Source organism: Aspergillus glaucus (genome assembly GCF_001890805.1).
Source record: "Aspergillus glaucus CBS 516.65 unplaced genomic scaffold ASPGLscaffold_5, whole genome shotgun sequence".
NCBI classification, from domain to species: domain Eukaryota; kingdom Fungi; phylum Ascomycota; class Eurotiomycetes; order Eurotiales; family Aspergillaceae; genus Aspergillus; species Aspergillus glaucus.
Window position 1 is genome coordinate 60019 of NW_019170457.1, and position 25307 is coordinate 85325.

General features: G+C 49.2%; 12 protein-coding genes and 1 non-coding gene across 13 annotated transcripts; 4 read left to right on the forward strand and 9 right to left on the reverse strand.

The window, feature by feature from the left end:
* Positions 1–16: 16 nt before the first annotated feature.
* ASPGLDRAFT_33239 (uncharacterized protein) lies at positions 17–1015 on the forward strand (the record flags this gene model as incomplete). Its single annotated transcript, XM_022544281.1, has 1 exon — positions 17–1015. One exon carries the CDS (start codon positions 17–19, stop codon positions 1013–1015), a length of 999 nt encoding a protein of 332 aa, XP_022403014.1.
* Positions 1016–1049: 34 nt separating this feature from the next.
* On the reverse strand, positions 1050–2385 carry ASPGLDRAFT_44104 (uncharacterized protein). Its single transcript, XM_022545954.1, has 3 exons — positions 2194–2385; positions 2022–2126; positions 1050–1959 (listed from the first exon to the last, which is right to left on the reverse strand). The coding sequence occupies exons 1-3, from the start codon at positions 2287–2289 to the stop codon at positions 1231–1233; spliced, it is 930 nt and encodes a 309-aa protein (XP_022403015.1). The 5' UTR covers positions 2290–2385; the 3' UTR covers positions 1050–1230.
* An 81-nt stretch (positions 2386–2466) lies between these two features.
* ASPGLDRAFT_1214491 (uncharacterized protein) lies at positions 2467–3135 on the forward strand. Its single transcript, XM_022540238.1, has one exon. It carries the CDS (start codon positions 2673–2675, stop codon positions 3045–3047), a length of 375 nt encoding a protein of 124 aa, XP_022403016.1. The 5' UTR covers positions 2467–2672; the 3' UTR covers positions 3048–3135.
* Positions 3125–4455, reverse strand: ASPGLDRAFT_80338 (uncharacterized protein). The gene is made up of 2 exons (XM_022550063.1): positions 3900–4455; positions 3125–3848 (listed from the first exon to the last, which is right to left on the reverse strand). Exons 1-2 carry the CDS (start codon positions 4165–4167, stop codon positions 3298–3300), a joined length of 819 nt encoding a protein of 272 aa, XP_022403017.1. The 5' UTR covers positions 4168–4455; the 3' UTR covers positions 3125–3297.
* A 327-nt stretch (positions 4456–4782) lies between these two features.
* catA (catalase catA) lies at positions 4783–7194 on the reverse strand. The gene is made up of 3 exons (XM_022545955.1): positions 6903–7194; positions 6541–6853; positions 4783–6490 (listed from the first exon to the last, which is right to left on the reverse strand). Exons 1-3 carry the CDS (start codon positions 7137–7139, stop codon positions 4797–4799), a joined length of 2244 nt encoding a protein of 747 aa, XP_022403018.1. The 5' UTR covers positions 7140–7194; the 3' UTR covers positions 4783–4796.
* Positions 7195–7923: 729 nt separating this feature from the next.
* On the reverse strand, positions 7924–10099 carry ASPGLDRAFT_80340 (hemerythrin domain-containing protein; the record flags this gene model as incomplete). The annotated part of the gene is made up of 5 exons (XM_022550064.1): positions 7924–8362; positions 8428–8805; positions 9123–9311; positions 9480–9512; positions 10010–10099. The coding sequence occupies 5 exons, from the start codon at positions 10097–10099 to the stop codon at positions 8018–8020; spliced, it is 1035 nt and encodes a 344-aa protein (XP_022403019.1). The 3' UTR covers positions 7924–8017.
* A 628-nt stretch (positions 10100–10727) lies between these two features.
* On the reverse strand, positions 10728–10798 carry ASPGLDRAFT_t57. The gene has a single exon. It is a non-coding gene; the product is annotated as a tRNA-Gly (tRNA).
* Positions 10799–11120: 322 nt separating this feature from the next.
* ASPGLDRAFT_64639 (putative C6 transcription factor) lies at positions 11121–17469 on the reverse strand (the record flags this gene model as incomplete). Its single annotated transcript, XM_022548802.1, has 3 exons — positions 11121–14031; positions 16797–16878; positions 16932–17469. The coding sequence occupies 3 exons, from the start codon at positions 17467–17469 to the stop codon at positions 11121–11123; spliced, it is 3531 nt and encodes a 1176-aa protein (XP_022403020.1).
* A 239-nt stretch (positions 17470–17708) lies between these two features.
* On the forward strand, positions 17709–19286 carry ASPGLDRAFT_1214706 (arsenic resistance protein). The gene is made up of 4 exons (XM_022540243.1): positions 17709–18211; positions 18267–18409; positions 18465–18551; positions 18603–19286. Exons 1-4 carry the CDS (start codon positions 17947–17949, stop codon positions 19257–19259), a joined length of 1152 nt encoding a protein of 383 aa, XP_022403021.1. The 5' UTR covers positions 17709–17946; the 3' UTR covers positions 19260–19286.
* Positions 19287–19313: 27 nt separating this feature from the next.
* On the reverse strand, positions 19314–20078 carry ASPGLDRAFT_33247 (bZIP transcription factor; the record flags this gene model as incomplete). The annotated part of the gene is made up of 2 exons (XM_022544282.1): positions 19314–20003; positions 20055–20078. The coding sequence occupies 2 exons, from the start codon at positions 20076–20078 to the stop codon at positions 19314–19316; spliced, it is 714 nt and encodes a 237-aa protein (XP_022403022.1).
* A 448-nt stretch (positions 20079–20526) lies between these two features.
* ASPGLDRAFT_1214770 (uncharacterized protein) lies at positions 20527–21591 on the reverse strand. Its single transcript, XM_022540245.1, has 5 exons — positions 21537–21591; positions 21414–21480; positions 21070–21360; positions 20878–21020; positions 20527–20828 (listed from the first exon to the last, which is right to left on the reverse strand). The coding sequence occupies exons 1-5, from the start codon at positions 21537–21539 to the stop codon at positions 20712–20714; spliced, it is 621 nt and encodes a 206-aa protein (XP_022403023.1). The 5' UTR covers positions 21540–21591; the 3' UTR covers positions 20527–20711.
* A 1360-nt stretch (positions 21592–22951) lies between these two features.
* On the forward strand, positions 22952–23392 carry ASPGLDRAFT_102845 (uncharacterized protein; the record flags this gene model as incomplete). The annotated part of the gene is made up of 1 exon (XM_022539433.1): positions 22952–23392. A coding segment is annotated over one exon (441 nt), but the record flags the coding sequence as incomplete, so codon positions are not given.
* A 1095-nt stretch (positions 23393–24487) lies between these two features.
* Positions 24488–25095, reverse strand: ASPGLDRAFT_44117 (uncharacterized protein). The gene has a single exon (XM_022545956.1). The coding sequence runs from the start codon at positions 25018–25020 to the stop codon at positions 24712–24714; it is 309 nt and encodes a 102-aa protein (XP_022403025.1). The 5' UTR covers positions 25021–25095; the 3' UTR covers positions 24488–24711.
* Positions 25096–25307: the final 212 nt, after the last annotated feature.

Consider the following 25307-nt stretch of genomic DNA (forward strand, 5'->3'; position numbering starts at 1 on the left):
CCATCTAACACCCAAAATGCCCCAGAAATACCAAGACAAACACACTAAGAAAATTCAAAAAGAACGCATAGAAAACGTCCCCCGAAAACACCCTCCCCAACGTCCACGCGCGCTAACATACCCCCTCCCACCACCGCCACTACCACAAAAACCAACTTCACCACTTTCAGCATTCCTCAACCTATTCAAAGAAAGCCAAAAAACACACAACCAGACCCAATCCCTTTTCGCACGTTTGCCCTATGAAATCCGCGAGATCATCTGGCTCGAAGTCTTAAGTGGGCATGTACTGCATATCGTGCGTGCGCGAAAGAAACTCGTTGCCATTGCATGTCCCGAGGGCCCCAACAATGATGATTATGGTGATTATTATGATGATGATGATGATGTTGTTGTTAATCACAATCCCAGCAACTGCTGGAATACCGCAAGCGGGCATAATCTCTTCCAGTTGAGGAAGGCGAGGCGCTGCAGAGATCGCTTGTACTACAGGCCTCTTCAAACATCTCATTCAAGCAAGGCGATGAACCTTCTTCCGCTGCTGCGGACGTGTCGGTTGATATATACAGAGACACTTCCTTTTTTGTATGGGAAGAACGTGTTTGATATCAATCATCTTGATACACTTCTATATATGAAGTTGTCCGTTTCACGGCAGCGGTTGAATCAAATCCGCTACCTGAGATTTACATGGGATTTCAAGAATTATACCGGCTATCAGTCCCCAGCCCCATATGACTTGGGGACATGGCAAGAAGCTTGTAAAATGCTTAGGGGGCTTGAGGGGTTGCAGGAGGTTACAGTATATTTGTATGGGTTTATTTTCACTGCTAAGCCATCGCAACAGGGCTGGTGGGGACCAGCGCTGGATGAACTGCAGAGTGTTAGGGTGAGGAAGATGTTTGATGTTGTTTTGCCGTGGACGGAGGAGTGTGAGCAGGTGGAGGAGGGAAAGGGGTATTTGTTTAGGCTTTTGGGAACGGTGGACCCGAATGGTTATGGAAATTACTGGTGAGACCTGGCTTGGATATTGCTATTGCTTGTCTGTATTAGCATCATCTTGGAATACAGCTGTTTTGTGCATTATGACATGGCTACTGATGGCTGTTAGGGTTGATTGCAATTGCGTAGGTTGAATGTATGCGACACATTGGACATAATGTTTGACGTTTTAGAAATACAGAGAGGAGAAGCAGAAACCCAAAATAACGAATGAGAGAGGCATCGCGACTACCAATATGGCGGACCACGCACGCCTCCATCCAAATAAGCCGGACCGACCTCCTGAATATGTCTCTCAACAAAATACCTCCACCGTCCAGTCCTCCACTTGGTCTCGAAACTATCAGCCTGCTCCGGACCCAAGCGGTCCTGACGCACGACATTCCCCATGTCATCTAGAAAAGCAAGCAGCAACCCGTCACCCATCAGAGTGGTAATATCTTCGACCATGATATACGTGACGATACAAGCGATATGGTACGAGACAAACCGCTCCCGGATAACTCTTGCGTCTATTTCATCCTGATCGAGTAATTCTTCGTAATGGCTTTCAAGTCTGGTCCATGGACCGGTATCTTCCCCGCATAAACGCTGCAGCGCAGCTTCTCGTACATGTGCGTACTCGGGTCTGGAGGTATTGATGACTCGTTCGGGGAACGCTTCGAGCGCCAAGTCGACATTCTCGGTTCCGAACGTGCTTTGATCGTTAAAAATGAGCGAGCCGGGACCTGCTGCTTGGTATGTCTCGCACATGAATTCCCTCCAGATTGAGTCGTGCGCGTCGGCGCCGTCGGGGTCGTAGCAGATGCGCATCCAGATGGGGTTTATTCCCGCCGCAGGGCAGAAGCGGCGGAGGCCATCTGGACGATAGGGGCGGAGGATATGCTCGATCTGTTCCTCTGTCGGCTGTGCGGGGGAGTAGAGTGGACAATTGGGATCAGTGCGTCGGATATAGGGCTACGGAGTACCAGATCTATGATCAACATCGCCCGCGCATTATTTCCAGGAGACAGGCTTACCTCTCTGCGAATCGCACCGAGTTGCATAAACTGTCGCGCCAAACGACGACAGCGTTCTTGGACAGTTTCCCACGCAGAACGCGGATGGGGCACGTGCCATTGCTCCTGAGCCCAAGACCCAGTTAGTACCAGCTGTTGCAGAAGGATAAGGTTATCGTGGAGTCGAACCCACCAGCATGTAAATGTCCAGTGGGAGGTGTCCCCACTCAGGCACCGGGGGTGTGGAGTGTGGTGGTCCCGTCTGAAGGGCGTAAATCGGCTGCAGCATGTTCACGTTTTCTCGAGTTCGACTTCGACGTTATTGTCTTCCAAGATAGCAGATCTGAAGGCCATTATCGATAGAAATAAGGCGCCTATATATGAGAATAAGCATGTCAGCACGGCAGATACGCTGAGCCCAACTCGGCAATCGCGGGGAATTGGGCATACTTCGGAAGAAGCAATAATCCGGAAGAGATAACGGGTATTATGTCCCTACCTGCTGGGAGGGGAAGTTGGTCGGCTCCCGTCCTCCCGATCAAGCGATCTGCAGGTACATCGACAAAGTACCGAGAGTTATGCCTATTGATTAGCTAGTATACAGCAGGAGGGCCACGCTGGCTATGGAACAATAGGGTATCAGCAGAGATTATTCTCTTCAGGCACTGCAAAATGCATCGGCGATGGCGTGCCACTGCTTGTTTGCGCTTGTTTGTGCCTGTTATTCCCAGAGCCAGGTCACGCTTGACGCGTCTGTTAAATATTCCATGCCATTCTGCAAGGCGTGGCTATCCTGCAGTCGAGCCGCTCAACCCGAGGTCAGCAACAGGGTATCTAGTTGGGTGTGCAGACTGCATCCCAGAATGCTTGGGTGCCAATTCCAGAGTTTGTTTGTGCCCTGGAGCGCCGCTCCTTTTTCGCCCTGCTGCTAGAATGTTTCAGGGAAATAGCGTCAGTCTAACCTTGGTGCGTCTATTGGCTTTTACATCTGAACTCTGCGGGAGGCGTGGCCTCATTTTGCATACCTCGCTCAGAATCCGAGAGTAAGCATCCCTTGTACAGCAAACCATATTCATCCTTCAAGGTACAACGTACTTCTGTACACATTGCTGTAGATAAAAATTGCTCTCTGATGACTTGTCAGTCTCAATTCTCAATTAATCCGTCATTAATAGTGTGTCCAATAGCAAACCGGCATTATATACAACACGTCTAGAACCAAATGCTCCGCGCCTCATCAATGGCTAAAGGGTATAGAGCACAAAAAAACAAATCAGAAACTCCCAAAAATAGCCTATCAACTAGGCGCCCGTCCCTCCAACTCCTGCGGCTGCACATGCTTAGCCCCATCCAATTCCTGCGTCCGCAGCCCCTCCATTCCCGGAGCCGGATAATCCGCCATCTGTCCATTTCCATAAACCGGCTGCTGCATCTGCACAGGATACGAAGCACCAGGCACAGCCGCCGCACCCACAGCAGCAGCCGAATTTATCACCGCATACCGTCTCTTCCGCTCAAACAATGCCCAACCCAATGCCGTCAGAAGCAACACACCAAGCGGCACGCCAACTCCTGCCCCGATAGCCACGTCTCTCTTATTATTGCTCGAGGGAGATACCGTCGCAGTAGGCGACGCGCAAGTCGCGTTGACTTTACTCGTTGTGCTCGAATTCGACAGCAGCGCGCGACCGATGACGACTTTGCCGTCGGGGATTGTGAAGGGTGTTTGGCCGTTTGAGCAGGCGGCGTCGGTTCCGTCGCTGATGATTGCGTTGCAGCAGTAGTCTATCTGGGTGCTGTTGGCTTTGTAGAGGACGATGGCGCAGCCGGTGTCGGGGTAGTCCGATGCTATTGCTTAGTTAGCATTTCGGTACGTGTGTTAGGGGATTGGCAACTCACAGCCAGCACATTGGGACGGGCAATCAGCGCCCCAACTGCTATCAGTGCAGGCACCTCGCGACATCGTGTAGGGCTGTGATTCAACATCCATACAATACCCATTGCTCAAACAAATGGCACTCTCGCCACAGCACGACGTATACAAACTATCTGTACACGGCACATTCCCCGAAGCTTCCTGTCCATTGGGATAATAGCAAGTCCGCTCACTTGCAGCAGCAGCGGTGCATGCAAGGGCAATCGCGAGGAACGATCTCTGCAATAACATCTTGGCGTCTTGGTCAATGGATAACACAAAAGCGATCGATTGAGAATGATTGAAGAGAGAATCGAGCTCCCGGAACAGGATTGAGCTTTAATTTTTTCCCCCTCAAGCCCCTAAGTCGCAAAGATTGAGACACATTCATATCACACTGACAATCGATCCCGTATAAGGATATGATGGTCGCGATCAATGCGCCAAGTATACAGTTTCATTCGCCAGTTAAAGCGCCAGCACTTTTATTTCTCTACTGAGTGGAGGGACTTGTGGATCCTTTTTTGGCGCACTCGCACTGCTTACGGCAAACGGCCGAAACCGCATGCGAGGCTCTTGAGACTTCGAGATATCGTGATTTGCATATCGGTATCCGGCATGGTCATCGAAATAAATGAGCGCTGTGCCCCGAACAGCGAAAGTGAGAATATCCTGTAAATCAGTCCTTCAGCACGGAAAACTCAGCCGCCGGGGATCTCGGAGACCGCCGGACAAGCTATTCCATACTGGGTATACTCCGAGTAGTCTCTTATGGCCATGAGATCCTTGCTGTTTCCATGGCAGTCATAAAGGCGATATGCTCATTTGCATTATTATGAATTACTATACTAACACCCTAACCAGACTACCCGGACAAAAGATTAAAATGCAACCTGCGTACTAAACCCATCCATCTCCCTCGGAAAGTTCCTATGCTGCGCAACCGCATAGAAAAACTTACCCACAAAATCCGGCGCATCCCTCGCAATCCTCACCCCCTCCCTAAACGTCTCCGGCTTCTGTACAGCCCTAGCAGTAACAACCCCATACCAATCCAACGGCTCCGCCTTCGCCGGCGTAGCAACCTGCAACCCATCCACAGTCGCCAAATTCTGTCTCACAAAGTCCGTCGCTTCACCCGTGGCTCCAATCGCCTTCAAATGCCCAAACGACTCCTGCACCCAGTAGCGCAACTGGTTGTTGTTCTGGAGCTGCTTGACGTGCGAACCACCGGGGATGAATGTTGCGTCGAACATGGTGGATCGCTGGCCGTCGTATTGGTGGTCTGGGATGACGCCCTTGGAATTGGTTTTGTTTTCGCCTTCGGCGTAGATGGCGGAGCGGCGGGTGCCGATGATGAAGGGAAGGGCGCTGGCGGCTAGGATGGCGGTTTTGATGGCGGAGAAGGCGACGGGGTCGTAGCCGTCGCCGATGAGGATGGCGATGCGGCGGCTGGCGATTGTGGGCTTTTGCGGGGTGAAGTCGGTTTGGGAAAGGTGGAAGGCTTTCTTGCCGTGGTTTTGGCGGAGTTGCTTGGAGGGGATTGTGGCGCCGACCAGTTCAGCGACTGTCTGTGCGAGATCTAGGTCGATTTCGGCGAGACGGTGGCCGGCGAGGCGTTCGTAGACGGTGGGGTCGTCGCAGTGGTCTAACTCGAAGCTGAAGGCCTTCTTCATGTGGAATCTCTCAACCGGAGACATGGAGTTGTAGAATAGTTGAGCTTGATTGTGGTGCTCGCGGAACTTGTCGCTCAAGCCGCGCTTCTTGATACCCACAGTTTGTTGCGGATAGCTCTCGAAACCTCCCTCGCCTGGTTTGGCTGGCGGTGCGGCTTCGAAACGGTTGGGCCAGTAGTTGACAGTTCCCTGTGTGATACGGTGACGCATCTGGCCATCGCGGTTGAAGTTGAACACGGGGCACACGGGACGGTTGATAGGAAGCTCCTCCCAGTTGATGCCCAAACGGCTGATCTGTGTATCGAAGTAGGAAAAGTTCCGGCCTTGCAGCAATGGGTCATCGGAGAAATCAACACCGGGAACAATATGGCTGGTACAGAAGGCAACCTGCTCCGTTTGCGGGAAGAACTCGTCCACATTGCGGTTTAATTCCAGCTCTCCAACAACGCGTAGCGGGACAAGCTCTTCGGGCCAAACCTTCGAGGCATCCAGAATATCAAAGTCGAAATCATCCTGGTTCTCCTCGGGAATGGCCTGGATAGCAAAGTCCCATTTCGGATATGCCTTGTTGTCAATAGCCTCCATCAAATCCTTGCGATGGAAGTCCGGGTCCTGACCAGCGAGCTTGAGTGCCTCGTCCCAGACGAGCGAGTGCACACCCAGATGCGGGATCCAATGGAACTTGACAAAATGGCGCTTTCCTTGCGCGTTGATCAGGGAGAATGTGTTCACTCCGAATCCCTGCATCATGCGGAAAGACCGCGGAATCGCGCGGTCAGACATAGCCCACATGAAGAAATGAGTGGCTTCGGGGTGCAAGTACACAAAGTCCCAGAAGTTGTTGTGCGCAGTTTGCGCTTGGGGGACTTCATTTTGTGGTTCTGGCTTGACCGCGTGGACTACGACTGTCAGCAATCCCCCTTCAAGCAGAATAAATAGGACAACATACCAAAATCCGGAAACTTGAAGGCTTCCTGGATAGGGAAAACGGGAATGTTGTTCCCGACAATATCCCAATTTCCCTCATCCGTATAAAGCTTCACCGCGAAACCCCGAACATCACGAACCGTATCCGCACTTCCCTTACTCCCCTGTACAGTGGAAAAGCGCACAAAAACAGGCGTGTTCCTCGACGTATCCGTCAAGACCTTGGCATACGTGAGATCTTCAATACTCTCCTTGAGCTTGAAGTTACCAAACGCGCCTGTGCCACGTGCATGCACGACACGCTCGGGAATGCGCTCGTGGTCGAAGCGGTGGATCTATTTAATTAGCCTCTGCTTGCATATCACATATTACAAGGCTGCATACCCGCTCTCTAGCAATCTGATCCTCCAACAACGACGGCCCAGTCCGCTTCCCATCATCTACGATCTTGAGCCAGTTATCGGCATTCTCCATTTTCGTGCCATGATCGGTGGTGATGGGGAGCTTCGTGTGAATGTTTGCAGTGTCTTGCTGCAGATCAACCATCTTCTTATTCTTTGATGCAGTGTTCTGCACCGCTTCTTGGGCCTTGTGTAGGCCGCCGGCGATAATGGATGCCATTGTCAATTGAGTGGTATACGAGGTGAGAAATCTGATGATGGAGAGAAGAGGGATTTGAATTGGCTTGGTGATATTATATCTAGGACACATGCTATTGACATTCTACTCCGGATTACAGGGCACGTTGTGATGACGCGGGGAGCGTCACTGTGACATTTGTTAGTCTTGGGTGATCGGTATGCTCGATTAACTCTTGCAAATCGGCGGTTTTCTATTATCGAGATGTTCTGCCAATGATACTAGCAGGATTTGTGAAGGCAGGTCGATTCCGGTCTGCCATTCACATGAGCCAATTCGATTTGAAACCAAGTCCCGGCGGAGCGTTCCAGGATTTGACTATGTAGTTGGTTTCCTTTTCCGTCTTCGTATACTTACGCTGAACGGCCATTGAGGTATTGTACATTTGAAATCAAGATTTCGATTATTGCTCATGGTGATATCACCGTATGGTACATGTTAGCTTCCGAGTAATAGGTCAATTCCTCGTGTCTTTCTGTCTCAGGGCGGGGTTTTTCTTAAAAACTGCTAATGCCTAATCATTTTACGCACCCATGCCGTAGTGGAAATATTCAATCTGGGCTCCCGTATACTTGTTTCGATATGGCATTATGGCATGGTGACAAAATAAACTGCCAAAATTAACTTCTGTTACGAGTATCATTGGCTCATTCGGTAAAGGTATCCACATTCCCGATATAGAAGGCATGCCAATTGCGGAGTATTACTCCGTGCATAATTAGGGTTGATTCGTTATTATTCAATTGCAAAAGACCAGTGAGAGAGTAGAGATTTGTCATTCATAATTACAATGTCATACATCCTTCAAAACATCAATGGCACATTACCCCCACAAACCCACCCCCAACCCCAAAGTAACCTCACTTAGTACTAGGATTCGGCATCGTCGCCGTATCCGGCCACTGCCGAAACATATCCGCCAAATGATCAATCGGCGCCGTCATAAGCCCCACCGCCGTCTCATACGGCGGCTTACTCGGCGCACTCGGATGGCTCCTTGACGGCACAAACATCTTCGTCCGTCCGAACGTCTTGCTCAGACTTCGGCTGTCTTCGTCGGACAGCGCGGCTTCGAGTTGGGGCAGGTCGGAGGTTTCTTCTTCGTGGATGTGTTGGGAGAGGTCTATCATTAGGGATTGGATTGTGGGGAGGAAGGTTGGGTCGGTGGGTTTGAGGTTTTGGAATTTTTTGAGTTGTTCTTTTACCTATTGTCCAGCAACTGTAGTTAGAGTGTGTTTTTCTTTGGCAGGGTGTAGAGTGGTGGACTTACGCTTTGATGTTCCTTCCGATCCTTATCCGCAAGAGCAACACCATCTTTGATATGTTTCTCAAACGCCGGATAAACAACCAACTCCTCGCCAATAGAATGTCTGGCAAGTTCCCATGTAAACAAATTCTGGTACTGGGTCTGCTCATTCTTATCGTTTGACTTTGTGATACGGTCGTAGTACGACTCGATCTCGCGGTGGTCTTGTTTAATGGCGTTGATGATGCGCGGGGTGCCCATGATGGGGGATTGGGTTACTGTGCGCTTGAATGAGGCTGAAACTGGGGGAAAGAATTGCTTGGTTAGGACTCGGATGGTCATCATGGCGATTTTGGTATGGATGGCTTGGAAGGGCAGGGTTGGGCTATATAGGAATAGGGCCTATGGGATGTATAAGGTTTGTAGATTCAGGGACGTCACAATGAGAGCGGATGGATTGAAACGGGGTAGTTCCTATTGGATAATAGGTTGTATTATCCGTTCGAATAACAGGGAAATGCTTGGAGAATACAATGTATACAATGGGCTTGGATATAAAAACATCATGGTGAATTCAATTGTGATGACACTCGTGCTTCATCCCGGAGTGTGGTACGGAAGAGCAATTGTGATCTATTTTGCGGTAGAATACGAGTGGTTAACTAGCTAAAACAGCTAATCCAAGCGTATAACTAATTCAAAGTACAAAACATACTCACAGAATCAGAAATCTCACCCTGGCTCTGTCCATCATACAAACCCTTCAACTCAGCCGCCATCTCCCTCCCAAAGATAAACTCCAACTCGACATTATCTAACCTCCTCAGTTCCTCTTCCGAGTCTACAGTCCCCGGCTTCTCAAAATTAAGCACTGTAATATCCTTCGACTCCTTGTCATACAGGATTTTCTGTGTCCCAGTATCAGGAAGATACAGGGATATTGAGCGTAGCACGGAGATGGCCTTTCTGCACTATTTGTAGATATGGGGTTGGTCCTCTATGGGTAAGGTGGGCTTTTCTTCTGCGAATGGTTCCGATGGTGGGTTCAGATAACAATATAGTGGTTCTCCGTTTACCTTAGAGAGGATGGCGATGTATCCTGGTGGGAACTTCGAAGAGCAGATAGTTCTACCATATGCTAGCATCGATGGAAAGAATTCATATCCCTCTGGGCTCTGGCTTCAAATCATGGAGTTTTTCGTACACCCCCACTTCAGATGCATAATTGTACGCAGTAGTTAGTCTTTTGTTTCCATATATCTGATAAAGGGGACAGGAACAACAAACCAGCCATGAAGCCCCCTTGTCCAGCATTTAGCAATAACCAGAACACCGTTTCACAGAACCTCATAGACTGCTTTCTCAGCATTGTCACCCAGTGACAATTGTTTGATGAACCCCACGCAGGTCACTGATGAGCGAGCGATTCCGTCTTCCCCGAAGAATATCGTCTGATCGCTGATACAATTTACTGATTCTGGTTCAGGCGCCGCCGGGCGTAGCCGACAGTCATGCAAGCTTTGTACGTAGAGAGATTTACATAGCTGCTCTAGTCGTTAGTCTTTTCTATAACTATGTCTCTTGTCTGCTATGGGAGGCAACTTACGGGATCTGGATCGGATTCGTTTGTTATGTCGTATTTCAAAGCAATCACAATAGGAGGCGTTGATATTGAGTTATCCGTTTCGGTTTCCATCTTGTGTTATGTGGTTTATTTGACCAAGCTAGTAAGTCGATGACTTGTTGTTTGGGGTTTGGAAGATATTGGATAGGCAGCAGGTGGCCTAGTCATAATCATTGGATCGACTTGTGCTGTTGCCTTGTGGATTGGATTTCACATTTTAGTACCATAACAAAATTCGACTTATAATAATCCATTGAAATACAGAGAAAATGCATCGTCCGCGAATATACCTCAATATGGAAACTCATATCAGTTGCCCATTAAATATCTTGGGCTGTCCGTGGATAGGTATATCTTATCCAGCCCGTATTTGAAGATACCGAAGCAAGAAAGAGAAGATTTGGATAAGCGGCAGATGGTCAAGTTATTATCGGCTCATTGTTTGACTGCCTGGAGGTAGCAAAACAAAATGATACCTGCTCCGGAGTATAATAATCTGCGAAACAGTTGCATTCCACTCGCGCACCAAGACAGTACCGTCAAGCAATAAATAAGGAAAAATTGGCGCATAATACTGGAAGTCCTGAATGATCAAAAAAAAAAAAAAGAAAAAAAAAGAAAAAAAAAGAAAAAAGAAAACAAGAAAGACGTTATAACAGAAAAGTACGAAGTTGCGAAAAAAAAAAAGAGCAAAAAAGAATGCATCGTCCGTGAATCGAACACGGGCCTCGTCGATGGCAACGACGAATTCTACCACTAGACCAACGATGCTAGCTGTTGAAAAATTTGGCAATATTTTGCTTTATCACTTATAAAAAAATACCTCAAGCATAACTATTCCACCTCCCAGAAGCAGAACAAAGGAAGAAGAGCATTCATCAACATATATTACTGCAATGATATCCAAAACTAACTTACAAACAGAACCATGTGAGCTCATAAAAAAACTCCTAGTCTTTTCCAATCCGTCCAACCAGCTCCGGCTAAACCCCTTATACAATAATAGTTGACCAAATAAAACAAGCACGCCATATCAATATCACATAGTACAGTTGTTACAGAGTAGAAAACGTATATGAACAATGAATCATATCTAGGGATCTCGTTTCATCCCGCTCATGCCAAAGTCGTATGTCCCCATGGGCATACCTGCATTTCCGAACATGTCACCGCCGCCCCCGCCGGCGCCGGGGGGATGTTCCATGCCCGGTGCTGGGGCGATGGGTTCGAGATTGAATGGTAGGAACCATGCGCTGGGTTGATAGTACTCGCCTGCGCCTGAGGGAGCGGTCGGGTCGAGTTGACCGGTGAAAATGGCGGCATCCTGGTGGGGTGGGGGTTCCACGCCGTTCGTTGCGGATGGGGGTATTGGTTGGTTATCTGCTGGTGGCGGCGGCGGTGGTGCTTCGAAGGAGGCTGGGTCGAATCCGGAAAATGAGCCGTAGACGAATTGTCGATCGAGTTGGGGGAGTTGGTCGGATGGGATGTTGAAGTCGAGTGGGGAGGGTCCGAATGCTTGCGCGCGGCCGTGGTTGTACATGGCTGGTTGAGGGAATCCGGCTCCGGATGTCCCCAGCATCCCAGGTGAGCTTTCCATGTTCACATCGACCATTGATTGTGGTCTGGGTGGCTGTTCGGAGCTGGCGCTATCGAGACGACTACTCTTTCTTGAATGTGACCTGCGAGGAACCGCGGTCTGTGGTGTAGGAGACAGGCTGGCGAAGAAGTCTTCGACACTTTGCAAGTCTGACTTCTGACCCATAACTGCATCGTCGCCTGTCTCTTTCTGTTTCGCACCGGGGTCCTCCCAGTGCATTCGCGACACTCCGTGAGGATACTTGTCAAACCAATCACCGTATTGGAACATAGCGGTCAATTTGCCGCCGTCATGCATAGCAACCGTGCCCTTGATGGCAGCGTCTGCGAATTGCCGGTATCGATCCTTTGCACTTTCTACCATGTAGTGGAACATACCCCAGTACTTCTTCATCTTGTTCAAGTACCGGTAGGTATGCCGTAGGTTTTCCTTGGACCGAGCTTCCAGTTGCGCGTTCTTGGAGAATATTCCCCAGATATGCACCGTACTGGCAGAGTACGCACAGTATCCTGCAAATGGTACAGTGAGCGGATAAGCTGACGCGCGGTCGATCAGGACAGAGATATGATGCGCAGCCTCCACTGCTGCTCGTCCTGCGTTGCTCAGGAAAGCCTTAGGCATATCCCTCGGAGGCCGCCCACCCGGAGAAAGCGGAATAGCAAATTGATTCAAGAAGAGAACGTTCTGGTGGATGATGATATGAAGAAAGAGGAATTGGTTTGCAATCCGTTCTGCCGCATGTATTTGGAGGTTTTCGTAGGTGAATAGAAGATGGCTTGGGAAGCTTGCAGAGAACTCGTCAATTTGTCGCTTGAGGCGCGTGTACCCAGATTCTGGCGACCACAGAGGATGGGGATCCTTTCTCTTCCCTCCGAGGTTCAGGTAGTCCACAATGCGCCCCCAGATGACCACAGTCTTAATGATATAGGCTGAGACACTCATGTTTTCCTTAGCATTGGACAGCTGTCCTACGTCATCTGGGACTGGGTTGGGCACGTTTCCGTCCAGGTCCTCCGTCGGCCCTGGAATTTCCATGTGGAAATGTGACTCCTTGATGGGAAGTTGGATATGCAGGAACTTCTCGTTCCCTATTGGTGGACGTTGACTACCGGAGGAATTGTATCGATCCATCAGAAGGCAGGCCCACATGGTACGCCGTCGAATCTCCCTATCGGTGAAACTTAGCTGTGACCCGTTGCCATTGCTGTGTTGTAAAAGCGGATCGTAATCAAGTTCCCTGTGCAGCTGCAATGCGTATGCCATTCTCAAAGCTTGGCCTCCGAATGACCAACTTCGTCCACCATGGCAGGTTCCAAATTCGTGCAATCCCAGTAACAAGAACACGGTCAAGATGGTGATGTTCGGTTCGTCATGGCGACTCAGGGCGATCGCGGCGGCAGGGTTCGCCCAGTTCTCACCACGCAAGAATGGAGGTTCAGAGTTGAGTTGCGGATGCGTCGAGAATCGAGCAGAGACCGCACAGACAGCAAGACTCAGTGCCGGGGGAACAGACCCGGCTCGTAACCTGCGCATAAAACTAGGCTTGTGAAGCAAAAGATACGACTGCCCGTATACACAATCGAAAAACACTTCCGCAAGATGTTCTTGGATCTCCAACGACGGCAAAAACTCGGCCCCCTCGGTCAAAAGGCTGGATCCGCCATTGCCCGACTTGCTCATAGGAAATGTGTCCTGCGGCGCCCTGCGCTCCTCACGCGTCCAGTCATCCAACTCCGACGCAAAAGCTTCATCCGCAGACCGTTTCTTCTGACTCTTTGAGGTCGGTTGCCCGGGAGCCGGAGGCCTAACCACAGACCGCCCGATGGCAGTCATATCCCTCGTCTCTTCCTTGGGAATCGTCTTAATAACACGATCCTCCATCCTCTTCAACCGCTTATCCAACATAGCCATATAATCCGTCCGTGGCGCCGCCTTCCTCGTGGTAACCTTGTAGACGCAGGGAATGCGAGACCGCGAACAATGTTTGCACGCGGGCTTCTCGCCCGAGCAGCGAATTTTCTTGCGCCGACATGCGATACAAGCCAGCGGTAACCGCTTCCTCTCCTTCCCAGCCTTGGTCTTCATCTCGCTCCACAAGGGCTTATCGCCTTCTTCCTGGTTAATACTCTGTGCGGTGTTGCTGTTGCTACCTTGTGCGTCATCCCGGTGCTCGGGGGCTGATGTTGCGGTGTCGTTTACGGTCTGGACGCTGTCGGGGTCGCGCGAGCTCGCGGGGCTCTGGGAGTCGAAATCTTCGGCCTGGACAGCGATGTCGTCGTGCTGGCTGTATATAGATGGGGCGCCTGTGAAGCCCAAGGGCGATTCTTCGGATTCGGGTGGGATCATGACGGGTTCGGATACCCCAACGATAACACTGGGGGCATCGTTGGGAGGAGGAGTGTGCGTACTTGAAATGGGATCGAACCCCAAACCGGGAGCTATTCTAGCTCTGTAGATCGGGTTCAGAGTGGTCTGGGGAGAGAGCGACGGGTTGAGTCGGTCGGTTGTAATGGTGCGGGTGGATAATATGGGGAATCCGGAGGCAGCTCGGCGGCGCGGATTACTAATCCCGTGTTTCACGGCCGTCAGGTGTACATTTTAAGATATATTCTTCAGTAGTATCCTTCTTATATTTCGAATGCTTCTCACTGTGGAAGACAACAAAGAGACATACGTGTAGCATATATGACAACTCATGTCCTCGATAATACGTGGTACTTAGCATGATAGCGGTCTAAGTATCTTCCTCCTTTTCTATCACATCATGGAACCGACCCTCCAAGATGAAGTAAAGCCATCCAAGAATGCGATGCTGAAAGCCTGCGAGGCCGGCAACCTCCCAGCATTACGGTATTAATTTCAGCACTATAGCATAAAGCAAGGCAGCCAGCCTGCTTGGGAGGAGAGGGAGGATAGTCCTCCTAAAACCTGGGAAATGGTCGAAACCGCCATTATCAATAAACAAGCCCCGATAGTGGCATACATCCTCTCCGTATACTCTGTAGGTCCAATCGAATGCGAACCAGTCGTCCAAGCGATCATCGACCATCCATGTATGGAGATTATGAAACTGGCTCATCAGAACTCGCCTGGAATTGTCAATCTTGAGCTTGACACAATGCAAACATTCCTATGGAGTGCATGTTACATGCCTTCTGATCCAGAACACCTTGCGCTTATCCACTATCTTTTGGATAATGGTGCCTCGCCGAATGAGGGGCAATTCCATGAATGGTGCGCTCTCATGCCGGCGTTGTGGTGGGACCAGCCATTCGAGGTGATTGAGAAAATGGTCTATCGAGGTGTTGTGATCGCGTGTGTTCCTTTTCAGGGAGCAGTCAAGAAAGAACGTCTTGATGTTCTGCGACTGTTTCTTGAAAAGGGGAGGTTTCATAGCAATGTCTCGCATCAGGAGTTGCTTGAATCAGCAAGGGAGTCTGGAAATGAGGCGATAATCTCGGTGGTGGAAGCTGGAGTTGCGAGGCGGGAAAGGATAGCTAAATGGTATCGACGAGCAAGCTGGTGACGGTTCTGGAGGAGTTAAGAGCCGGGCGTTGACGAGAGTACAGATATATGGATGCTCATAGAAGTACATACAAGAACGTAGTTTGTTCTAACCGGAGTATTTACCAGGGAAATTGATCACTATGCAGAGGGTCCAAAGAGGACTGCTGGGCTGGAGAGGATGTGCGATTGGGAAGAGCAATCTGGGAGAGCAGCGGAAATCGAGGAAGACCAACAATCCTTCACTCTTTATCTGCTAATCTCATTTTTATGGATTCCGTCATAGCTCCTTTGAATCGCTCATAATTGAAGCTTTCCTCGAAGAGACCATTCCAAACCTCATATGTGAGATGGCAACATAGGCAAGACTCGGCACAAAGTCCCTGGCTTTAATATTTAAACAGCACGTGGCACCTGCCATACGAAAGAGCCATAGCTCCCTCGAGTTGAAGCTGGGCATTTCTGAGATCGGAAAGATAGCTTGAGGCGTTATGGTCAAGAATTGCCCAAATGATCGATATACTTCACGAATTCCCAAGTCTATTGGTTTGTCCTTCAGCGCCATGAAGGGCTGTGACACATCGCGGTAGTTGTGCTGGCTGGTTTTGCCAGCAGCTTGACAATGTTATTATCATCATCGTCCTCGTACCATGGCGAAGGCATCGTGGGCCCTTCCGTATTTGTTATCCCTTAATACAAGAGGCCTGGGTTTTCCATCTTTGGCTTTTTGCTCGTTCGCGATAGCCCGATTTCGGATGCGATTTCAGTATATTCACTGGATGCAATTAAAGATTGCTTGGCAGAGCATAGGAGACGACCATACCACCATCGCTGCGCCATTTCCAAAGTTCCCGCGACGTCTCGCTTCAATTACACACATATTACTCTCAATGAATATCGGGGGACCATAGAAAAGCGTGTAATCCGCTTTCCCCGTCAAAGTGCGTGAGCGACAATGGTGATTGACCACCTTAATCAAGCTCATTTCAAATTGAACGTTGAACTCTTCTCTGAGCCCGTTCTTCTTCTGCAACCCTGCCTTCTAGCATGTGCTGATAGGGGTGTGATTCCATCTGCATCTGGAGATTATTGCCGTGTTTTCCCAACGTGTTTCCGTATGCAACGTCTTTTACTGGAGAACGTTTTTTGACTGAGTCCCAGTTGGCGTTTAGTATGGGCCGACTAGCTCTCCCGTGGCAACTTAGGTCGACGTTTGGCTTCATAAGGAGCTCTAGAATGGTTTCGGTCATTCTCAGAGAATGAGGTTGGAATTGTCTGGGAGACTCGTTGGGAAATAAAGGATGGGATAAATTGTTTGATGAATGCTGGCAAGTAAACATGGGGAACAGTGAATTGGCAGACGGCCCACCACTCCAATATGCTTCACAAAATGATTATCGATAATAAAGTCATAGTGATAGATGTAGTAGAGCAGATCTGTTCGCATTTTCCCTCTTCCATACCACCTTGGAACTCAATGGTGCGCTATATCTGCCTGATCGCATACAACTATGAAGACTTCGACCGTTTACCCTTAATAGACGTATTATCTAACGAAGCCGCAATCTCCGATCCCATAACATAGATATTGTAACTCGGGAAGATAATCCACAGGCCGCTAATCGTTATCAGTAACTGCGGAAAGATGACATGGCAGAGGGGACATACTTAGGAATGATCCACAGAAAGATCAAGGTAAAAAGGTCATTGTGACCGATGTTCTCGAAACCGGAGAAAATCTCGTTCAACCCTACTCATGTCAGCAATATGCCATGTATAGTCAAGTAAGCAAGTATAACTCACAATACAAAACCGTCTTCCCCAGCGTCATAACAGACGCACTATACGCAATAAGCAGCGCAGTAGCCCCAACCCTTCCCGAAACAAGCCTCTCATCCGTCAAAACCCTCCAAACCCCCCTCTCCACCTTCTTCCCTTTCTCCCCCGCCCCCGCCGCCGAAACCCCATACCTCCAAACAACCCACAAATAATAACAATACCCGGCGGACTCAAACAAATTCACCACTGTCTGCGCAGCCGTAAACCCATTCCGCGCATTGAACGCCGGCCAGCCGTAGATATAGTCGATAGTCCCGTATAAAGCGTAGGGTGTCCACAGCGGGGAGTGCAGACTGTTGCCGGGCATGCTGTGCGGGCGGAGGAGCACGTACCCGGAGTCCCAGAGGACGAGCGGGATTGAGAAGATGAGCCAGAGGATTATGGCGGTCGAGGGGGTGTGGATGAATTTGTTGGTTGTGGTTGTGGGTGTGCGAGGAGGGGAGGGGGTTCGCGTGCGCGGGGGGGAGGGGAAGGAGCGCTTTTGTTGGCGCGTTGAGACCATTGTGTTGGGTCCTTGGGTGCTTAATTGAGTATATTTAGGATTATGATTTGGTTATCTGAGTAGTAAAGCTGAGGAATTGGCCTGGGGTTGTTTCAGGAGGAGCTCATGAGCTGATGGGGAGATGACGTTGTTTAGCGGGCATTCTGACTTGCGGCTCCGCATGTCCAGAACAATGGAAACACACCACATTGGTTGCCACCTCTTCAGTAGTGTTGTATGACATCTCAAGGAATGAAAGCACCAGAGGAGGTCAAGATAAGGAATCCCAGGATCTAGGGACAAACACCTGTTTGCCTCAGGAATATACTCAAACCGCAGAATTTCACGTGACTGATGAATGTCATTGCTCCACGTTGATTGGCCAACCAGTTGTAAATCCCAAGTACACGGCAAAGTAGAAATATATAGCAGGTCATGGCGACAATTTAACCAAGAAAATTCGTCATATCAAAATAAAGATTAATTCAGATTGATCAGATGGCTCCAGCAAAAGATCAAGTGCAGCGGCACTCCATAGATGATCCAGAATCCTGCACCCTGTGCAAAGAAAGCAGCAATGAGCATGACTCTCCGGACAATCACCAACCAAGCTCTGCATTCAAGCAGCTGGGACTTCTCGACAAGCTCCTAGCCCTCTGGATCTTCCTCGCCATGGCAATTGGAATTTTTCTAGGTAACTTCGTGCCCGATACCAGGGAGGCATTGGAACGGGGGAAGTTCGTTGGCGTTTCTATACCGATTGGTAGGTCTATTTACTGAGAAGTTGGAGTAATAAGGCGATGGGCTAACGTAAAAAGCCGTTGGTCTGCTGGTGATGATGTATCCTATCCTGTGCAAAGTGCGGTACGAGACGCTCCACCGGTCATTTCGGCAGAAAGCCCTCTGGATTCAGGTCGGGTTCAGTGTTGTGGTGAATTGGATCATTGCGCCGTTTTTCATGGTTTGTTTTTATCCATGGCTGATATTTGTTGTGTTGATGTGCTAAATTGATACAGCTTGCGTTGGCGTGGGCGTTCCTACCAGACGAAAGAGGTCTCAGGGAGGGTTTGATCTTGGTTGGCATTGCGCGGTGTATTGCGATGGTTAGTTCTCCATACAGATGCAAAGTTGAATTCATCTGCTGACACCACCAGGTACTCGTCTGGACAGGACTCGCCGGCGGCGATAACGAATACTGCGCCATCCTCGTTGCCATCAATTCGATCCTGCAGATGGTCTTATTTGCCCCCCTTGCAATATTTTTCGTGCGCGTCATCGGCGGCGCAGACAGCGGTTTCAACATCGACTACTCGCTGGTCGCCAAAAGCGTCGGCGTCTTCCTCGGCATACCCTTGGGCGCAGCCATCGTTACTCGCTTCACGCTGATATTCCTGGTCAATAAGGAATGGTACGAGAAGAAATTTGTCAAGTGGATCGGCCCATTGTCGTTGATCGGACTCTTGTTCACAATCATAGTCCTCTTTGCTTCTCAAGGACGACGAGTGGTGCATCAGATCGTGTCGGTCGTACGAGTGGCAGCGCCGCTTGTAGTCTACTTCGCTGTTATTTTCTTGATCACTCTGCTGGTGACGCGCCGGTGTGGCTTCGGATATCGACTGTCGTGCACGCAGAGTTTCACCGCTGCGAGCAACAACTTTGAACTGGCGATTGCGGTGGCCATTGCAACTTTCGGCGTGGATAGTGATCAAGCACTAGCTGCGACAGTTGGGCCTCTCGTTGAGGTCCCCGTGCTGCTAGGTTTGGTCTATGTCGTGAAATGGGCTGCAAAGCGGAATAAATGGGCGGCATAGATGAAAATCACCAAGATATAGTAATAGTTAATTGCTTCGGGTGGATGGTAGATATCAATCACCACTGATCTCATCCAAAACCTGAAAAAGAATATGATTCTGCACCCTGCATTCTTCCCCCGTAGCACAACTCTTCGTAAAGCCAACCCAGAGTTTCTTCTGTATCTCTGCCAGATCGACCCCGCGGGTATTATACTGGCTAATAAGCTCTTCCGCAATCGCACAAAGAGTGGTATTGAGGACGTCTTCGTTAGTAGGGAATAATGGATCATCCACCACACTTTCGCATATCCGGCTCCTCAGAGACACAGATGGACGAGCCATATCCGTCCCAATATCAGGATTCAACTCCGGTTCACTAATAGACACCGATCCTTCCGACTTCCCACAACAAACCGCACCGCCACTCGTTTCCTTTTCCGCAGAACACGTACTCCGACACGACGACTCCCCAGCCCCAGCCCTCTTCAAAGCCGGAATCGCAACTTTCCGAACCATCTCAGACTCCCCCGTTGTCCGCAAATACCCCTCAACAACACTACCCGGCACACCCACAGCAACCAGAAGAGATTTCAGCCGTCCGTTCTCAGCTTCTAGCCTTTGAACAGTTAATCGATGTTCGACATCTTTCTGATGCGCCTGTTCTTTGAACAAAGCAAGTTGCTGCTCCAGCTCGCGCGTATACTCTTGCTTCCTAGCACGGCTTTTGCGCTGGTTTTCGCGAATCCGGGCTAGTTTTTCTTTCTATGGGATGTTAGTTTTGTGGCGAAAATGAGTGGTTTTGGGGGCTTCTACCTTTTGATCACCGACGGGTTCCATACTGGTATCCTGGTCAGAAGGACTTTCTGTTTAATATAAGGAAAGTAATGAGATTTGTTAATTTGCGGTTCTTGTAAGTCTTGAACATTCCGGGATATTGAGTTATTGACCGGAGGAATGCTATGCCGGCGGATGTCGTCCTTGGACCAATCAGGAGCTTTATGATTCAACGGCTTAAAAAAAGGGTGCAGGATCTAATCGCTCCATTCATTATACAAAGATTATATACAGACAGCCTCATTTGCTGCGCGAACGAGGCATAAAAAAACAAACAACAGCCAGAATTCGCTGGTGGTCACCCATCCAGGTGTCACGGAGCTCAGCTGGGATAATGGAAGATCAACTCATGTGCTCTACCTAGGTAGCTATCGACGAGAATAATCAACATGAGGAAAGAAGAAGAAGAATGATGTGCCAGTAGTAGTTGTGTGTGTGTGTGTGTGTGTGTTTCTATTTTACGTCGAGGTTCGGGTCTTTCCACGCATCCTTGGATTAAAGACCTCGGACGCGGAAAAGCCCTGGTCCCGGTGCGGGACATACGACGGGCAGATCGGAACTGCCTATCGTCTAGCGAAAACTACCATCTATCATCTAAATACAGGTAGCCCCCCGCGCGGGGGGCTGCTTGGGTTTTCATAGCTCGGTATTTGCGAATGGTGGAACTGGGCATGTTGAAGTGCCGGGAATTAAATATTTGTTGGTAGCACTTGCTGATTCCACAATGTCAATATCCATGCAAGATGTGTATACCTACTTCCCATTAGCACGGAGCGATGTCATTGGGCATATATGAGTATACCAGCCAGCCATGGTCTACTATCTCTGTTGTATTCCACATCCAGTACACAGTATAAGGGCTGCCAACTTCTATGTGAGGTGGAATTGTAAATGAAGAGGTGGAAATGGTGTTGCCATCACTATAAGGAGAGTCGACTGCCAAAACTTGAGTTTGTTAACCATGGGCTGTTTCTGAATGGGATGATTGCCTTACGCTGTCCACCAATTCCTTGTTGAAAGTTCAGGACATCGGAGAATGTTCTGGAGTCTGGTGTCCACTGTTCCTGTGTTCCATACCAGCTAATAACCCCTTTCTCTGTATTGGTCTGCCTTGACGTTATAGGGCCATGTTTTAAACAACGTGGGTTGAGTATTGAACCGGGAGAAGCTCTTAATCGCGGCCGTCCTTTAGATTGAACTGGCAATTGCTGATAGCCATGGCAAAATTGACCGGGCAAAGTTACATCCAATAATGAAGTTCGGTGCAGGGTAGCGGATTCCAAGCCTGTTTGGAATATCAATTAGCTACTATGCATCAATGTCAGATTCTTGGCATACTATAATTGCGGACGTATCCATGGTCTTGAATTTCTCCGTCAAGATCTGCAATATCGATGCCTTCAATCTGTTGAAATTAATGACAAAACTAGACATGGTATGACTAAATGGATTGAGACTTACCATAAGTGCGGACGTAAGGCAAAAACAGAAGCTTATCACATATAAGACACAAGAGGAAAGGGCTCGCATGGCGGAAAGAGTAAATAATTTTGATTAACAAGAAGACTTTTCGGAGGAAAGTGTCTGACATATACCATTATAACTTTTTTTTCCTGGATTGTAGGCCCTTTTCAATTCGCTGGTCTTCGTTAAATATCCAGATCAAGCATAAGTAGTTCCCAACCCTGCCAAGTTATTTTTTCAAATTATCGAATCTAACTTGCTTCTAGGCTTTACGTTGATCTATGTATCCCCCACCAATAGTTATGGTCCGCATTGACAAACCGGGCTCGATATGGCATAAACATGTTCAAAAACTCTTATTGCATTCAAACTTTCCACGAAGCTACCGTTGCTGCATTGTTGATCAAGACTTAATGAGCCTAATCCCAATTCATGAAGTGGGAGCAGTTGAGGATTGCTTTCTCTCCGAAGACTACCGCAGCCTTTATATTTTCCTACGGTTGAATGGCTTTCTACGCCCAAATCTGGACGCTGATGTCCTTACTTTCGAGCATATTCATGTACCTCCAAGTACAATAGCTATATTCAGATAAAGGGAGGGATATCGACAATGAGATATCCTGGAAATGTTGCTGCACGAAATCATTATACTCTGTAGTTGTTTTCGAAATCAATTATACCTCCACACACTTACAACTAAATTCTCGGAAAGGAGATCCGAAATGCGCTAACTAATCCGTTTTAGTACATCGCTCCACAAGTTGGCAAAAATATCATCGTAAGTTAGTTGACTAGTTATTTTATTCGCTGAATCGTCGAGTTATGCATCCTAATTGGGAGAATTATGTACGAAATGGGAGGAAGCGGGCGGGCTGCGGGTGGAGCGTCGGTGGAGATGGGGAGCTGATCCATTTTGACCGTTGTATGAGGACACATTGGAGCAGAATTCAGTACGAGAAATTATATCCTGGCACCCAGACAGCCCCCGGAATTGTACTTGTGCCTTATTGGGCCTGTTTGTGCCAGGTGGTGAAGGAGGTCTTCAGCAAGATGCCCCGCCCTCGTGACCTGGAATGCAAGCCCCGACCCTTCTGTTTGTGTTCCAAGGTTGGTCCCAACTCAACTTTGGCTCGCACCCCCTCACCTCCAGCTCAGGTTCATTTTCTCTGATGGGCATTGAGATCACCTAGGTTAGCTCCTCTATACTCTTTACTCATCTCTGGTCACCTGAAGACCTGCATCTCAACTTCGCTCTTGTACCATCACAATCACCACTCCAACAACACCATCTCATGGAGAATATTGACATTTTATCAACTTCCTCAGACGAACCTGGGATGACGCCCACGCATACCAGCCTACCTGAATCATACGCTGACCCTGAACTACCGCCGTATCCTGCACCTGCCGCAGTCGCTCCTTACAAGGGAGCGACCTTCATCATTCGCGATCCTCAGAGCGGCCTCGCTATCACACTCAAGGATGGCAAGTTAGGCTTGGCCCCTGGGGATAAGGAGAATGCATTCGTCAATTGTGATAATGGGCGTGGCAGTCACTGGCGCTGCGTCGAAAACAAGGACCGCTGGTTGGGCTTCAAAAATGCAGTCTCCGGAGAGTTTATTGGGCACGATAACAAGAAGAAGAACTGGCGCTTTATGGCAAAGGCTGAGGCCCACAGGGAATGGGAGTTTTTTTGTGTCCGTCAGCATTCAGATGGCGGCCATGAGCTGCTTGTGAAGCATTGGGGTGGCTTTCGTGCAATGCAAGTGGGCGGCAACGACAACAAGGAGCTGGTGGTTGCTGATGAAGGAGACAGCGGAACGGCGTGGGAGTTTCTTCAGGTTTACTGTGAGATATTTGACTTTGTCTGACGCGTTGTGAGAGACTCTTAGGAATTGAATATTGTTGCTACCAGATTGATTTTAGTTGGTTTCCTGGTATACCGGAGTCCCCTTGGGACCTCAATCAGCCGCAAGGACAATTTGCTTTGAAGCACAGGAATGACCAACTCATAAATATAATACTGGTAGGGTGAAAAGACGAACTTTACTGCTCCACAGAGCCAGGCCCTTCTGAAGCAAGCACAGTGTCTCCATGCCCCATGCTTTGGCTTCTGCTCGTGTTGTCTGCGGGTTGGTATTGCTGCCCTCGGAGTTCCTCGTCCAGCGACCGGAGCATTTCAGCTCGGTAGGTGAAATATTCGCACATTCTCTGGAATCCTTCCTTATCGGCATTCGCACGCGTATGGTTCATGGCGGAACGTAGAATTCGTTGCAGGTGAGGGTACTGGTGTTCCTAGGGCCCTGTCAGCTAGAAATTAATTTGACTTGGGGCTCAAAAGTCTTTACTAAAAGCTCATCAGGAGGTGGCCATTGTCTTAGTAGTAGTGTGTGTGTGTGTGTGTGTGTGTGTGTGTATGTGTGTGTGTGTGTGTTGAGCTGAGAATCTCAGTCACTGACTTGTGGCCCCATGGATGTGCTGCTGCTTTTCGGCCCTCTCTGCAGTGATAGAAGTGGGATGGCTCCTTTCTGCGGCCGCATGAGCATGTCAGCAGAGTGTCCTCATGTTTAAAGCGCTCATGGTATTCTGCAAAGTCTCCGTGGCCGCTCCTGGCAGCTAGGAGACGGCCCAGGGCTGCTCTTGGGAGGAGCAGCTCCGGGGGACGTTTTTCTAGGCCTATTCCGAGGTCCTTATAGCGTTTGGGGGCTTTATCTGACCAGTAGCGGGTGAAACCTTGCCAGTGTGTCCTCTTGGCTGCCCGTTTGGCAGCAGCGATTGAGGCAGGTGTTGAGGGGAGCTCTAGGGGAGCCTGACAACCAATCTTGGCCTCTTTATCAGCTGCTTCATTGCCTTCAATGCCTATGTGTCCAGGAACCCATTTCACCTGTACTGTGCCTGCCTGTATGCCAGGTGTCACGGGCTCGGAATAGAAGATAATAACGAACTGAATTCCTATCTTGACTATTGTAGCCATCAACGAGAATATCGAATCTGGGAAGGAAAAAGGAGAGGAAATCTATCTGGCGAGTACAGTCTCTATATAAGCATTTGTGCAATGCGGCTTGAGCCCTTGTTTGTCCATATTGCTTGTATGGCATCTTTTGGCATGTTGGCACTGTTTGCCTGGTCGTTGAGCCGTCACACCAGGTGTTCTTGAGAGTTGTGGCCATGTCTATGCAGCTTCTTGAAAGTTCATGAAAATTGGTTGACTTGATCCTTTGGGCTGGCCTTGGAGTTGCTGTGCTGCTTCCAAGTTGTCCAGATAGATATATATGTTTGTGGAATGTTGGGCTTTGGGATCCTTAAGGGCCGCCTGTAGGCCTAGCAGGGCCGCTTGAGCCTCTGCATCAAAGACCTCATGGTTGGGGAGCCTCACATGTCCGCTGAAGATTTTGGCCTTGCTGGTTCTGCAGTAGCCCACCCAGCCGGCACCTGCAGCGCTGCTGTCCTTTCCTTTGGACCCATCTGTGTAGACTACCATTGATAGTGGTGGAATGCAGGCCAGCCACCTTTGAAAGGCATCCCTGGCCTGTATCTTTGTGGTTGTGGTTGACTGCTCTTTGGGCTCTGGGTTTGAGTCCCAGCCTCCCAGGGGCTTGACAGAAGTGGTGTTACAGACCTTATCCTGTCAGCCTCACGTGACGATGCGGGGAGTTAAGGCAGAATCATTGGGTATGCTCAGCGGGATGATCAGTGAGTTAAGCAGGGATTATGACCTGAGCATTAAGGAAGTACGACATACCTCACGTGACCTGCAGGAGGTATACA